General features: G+C 38.2%; 1 protein-coding gene across 1 annotated transcript; it reads right to left on the bottom strand.

Moving 5' to 3' along the window:
• Positions 1 to 6: 6 nt before the first annotated feature.
• On the bottom strand, positions 7 to 1327 carry LOC111381617 (cytochrome P450 714A1-like). Its single transcript, XM_023005415.1, has 3 exons — positions 1037 to 1327; positions 579 to 948; positions 7 to 500 (listed from the first exon to the last, which is right to left on the bottom strand). The coding sequence occupies exons 1-3, from the start codon at positions 1282 to 1284 to the stop codon at positions 69 to 71; spliced, it is 1050 nt and encodes a 349-aa protein (XP_022861183.1). The 5' UTR covers positions 1285 to 1327; the 3' UTR covers positions 7 to 68.
• Between the last annotated feature and the right edge of the window lie 253 nt (positions 1328 to 1580).

The raw sequence follows: 1580 nt of genomic DNA, 5'->3' as shown, positions 1-1580 counted from the left end.
TATATATATATATATGAATAGCATTTCTCGTCCAATTTTACATCTACCAATGATGAAATGTGATTATTCTAATCAGTACATCTTTGAATGAGTAAATTCACACCTTGACCAGGCTCTACAATCATTCTATAGGCAGGAGAATGCATATATTTTGGAGACAAAGAAATGGTGAAGTTGGAAATGATCTGTGAAATGACAATCTTCAACTGAACCATTGCAAAATTTCTGCCCAAACAAAGCCTAGGCCCTATGCCAAATGGAATGTAAACTTGTGGAAGTTTGCATGCTTTTAAAATCCCATTTGCGAACCTTTGAGGATTGAACTCATTTGCATCTGTCCCCCAAATTTCGGGATCCCTATGCAGTGTTGGGATCAAAGTCCATAGGCATACACCTTTTGGTACAACAATGTGGCCTATTTGAGTTTCTTGTAGTGCCTCCCTCGACACGAATGCTGCTGGTGGATACAATCTCAGCACTTCTTGAATCACCATTGTAACCTATACATTAAACGGTTTAAGGTGGACTCCGAGTACTGGACATTATATTACTCTAGAAGAAAGGAAAAGGGTGTGTACCGCTTTCAGCTTTGGTAGTGAATCCACTTCCATATGCGTGCCATCAGCACAGACTTGAGTAATCTCTTCTCGTATACGAGCTTGCCATTCAGGATACAAAGCTAGAAGAATTAAGCACCACGATGCAGCAACGGCGGTGGATTCATGTCCAGCGAAATAGATGTTCTTGCAATTATCGACTATGAATTTCTTCGATGAATCCTTGCCCACATCATTTATGGCTCCCTCTAAGATTAACTGCAGTAGATCCTTCTCAGATGATATTTCTACTAGGCATTCCCTTTCTCTCGCATTCACTGCTTCCCAGATCAATGTCTCTATCTCTTTCTCCAAATTATTGACTTCCTTTTGTTGCACACTTGGAAGAAACCTGCAATGGCATGTTCTAATCGGTTAAGCTTCTAGACGAGGTGAATACTCTAATACACATTTCATTTTTGGGAGATGTACGTGAATACCCAAATGTATGGAAACCGAAAAGAAAGCACTGGTTAGTAATGACTTTCTGAAGTGCTCTAAGTTTCGAGAAAATCTGTTTTCCTTTCAAATAAGAGCTCCCAAAACAAGCTTTTGAAATTACATCAGCTGAAAGACTCCTCAAATCCTCTTCAGCTTTGATCTCTGCCATAATGCCACCTTGTGATTCTATGCGGGCGTCCCATTTGCTAGTTAATGTTTCAGCTGAATCCATCATCAATCCCACCATACCCTGCCATTTCAGTGAAGGGCTTTTGACTCAAACTCTTAATTGAGGATTAACAAAAACAATTAAGATGTAAATTAATGGCATATTTTGTACTTTTGACTAATAAAATCAAGAAAAGGAAATGAAAAATTGCATCATTGGATGGTCATCAACCTTTCATCATAGCTGCAAAATCATCTCGACTATGGAAATTGTCTATATCTTTGTTAAATCACGTGATTATCACGATGCTTCAATTCAAATATCTCTATGAGAATCCAAGTTATTTTTCTAGGAAAATACATGATAAACTTGTC

This window comes from Olea europaea, unplaced genomic scaffold, assembly GCF_002742605.1.
Source record: "Olea europaea var. sylvestris unplaced genomic scaffold, O_europaea_v1 scaffold23398, whole genome shotgun sequence".
NCBI lineage: Eukaryota > Viridiplantae > Streptophyta > Magnoliopsida > Lamiales > Oleaceae > Olea > Olea europaea.
Note: the sequence above shows the minus strand (reverse complement) of the source record. Positions and strands in the feature narration are given on the sequence as shown.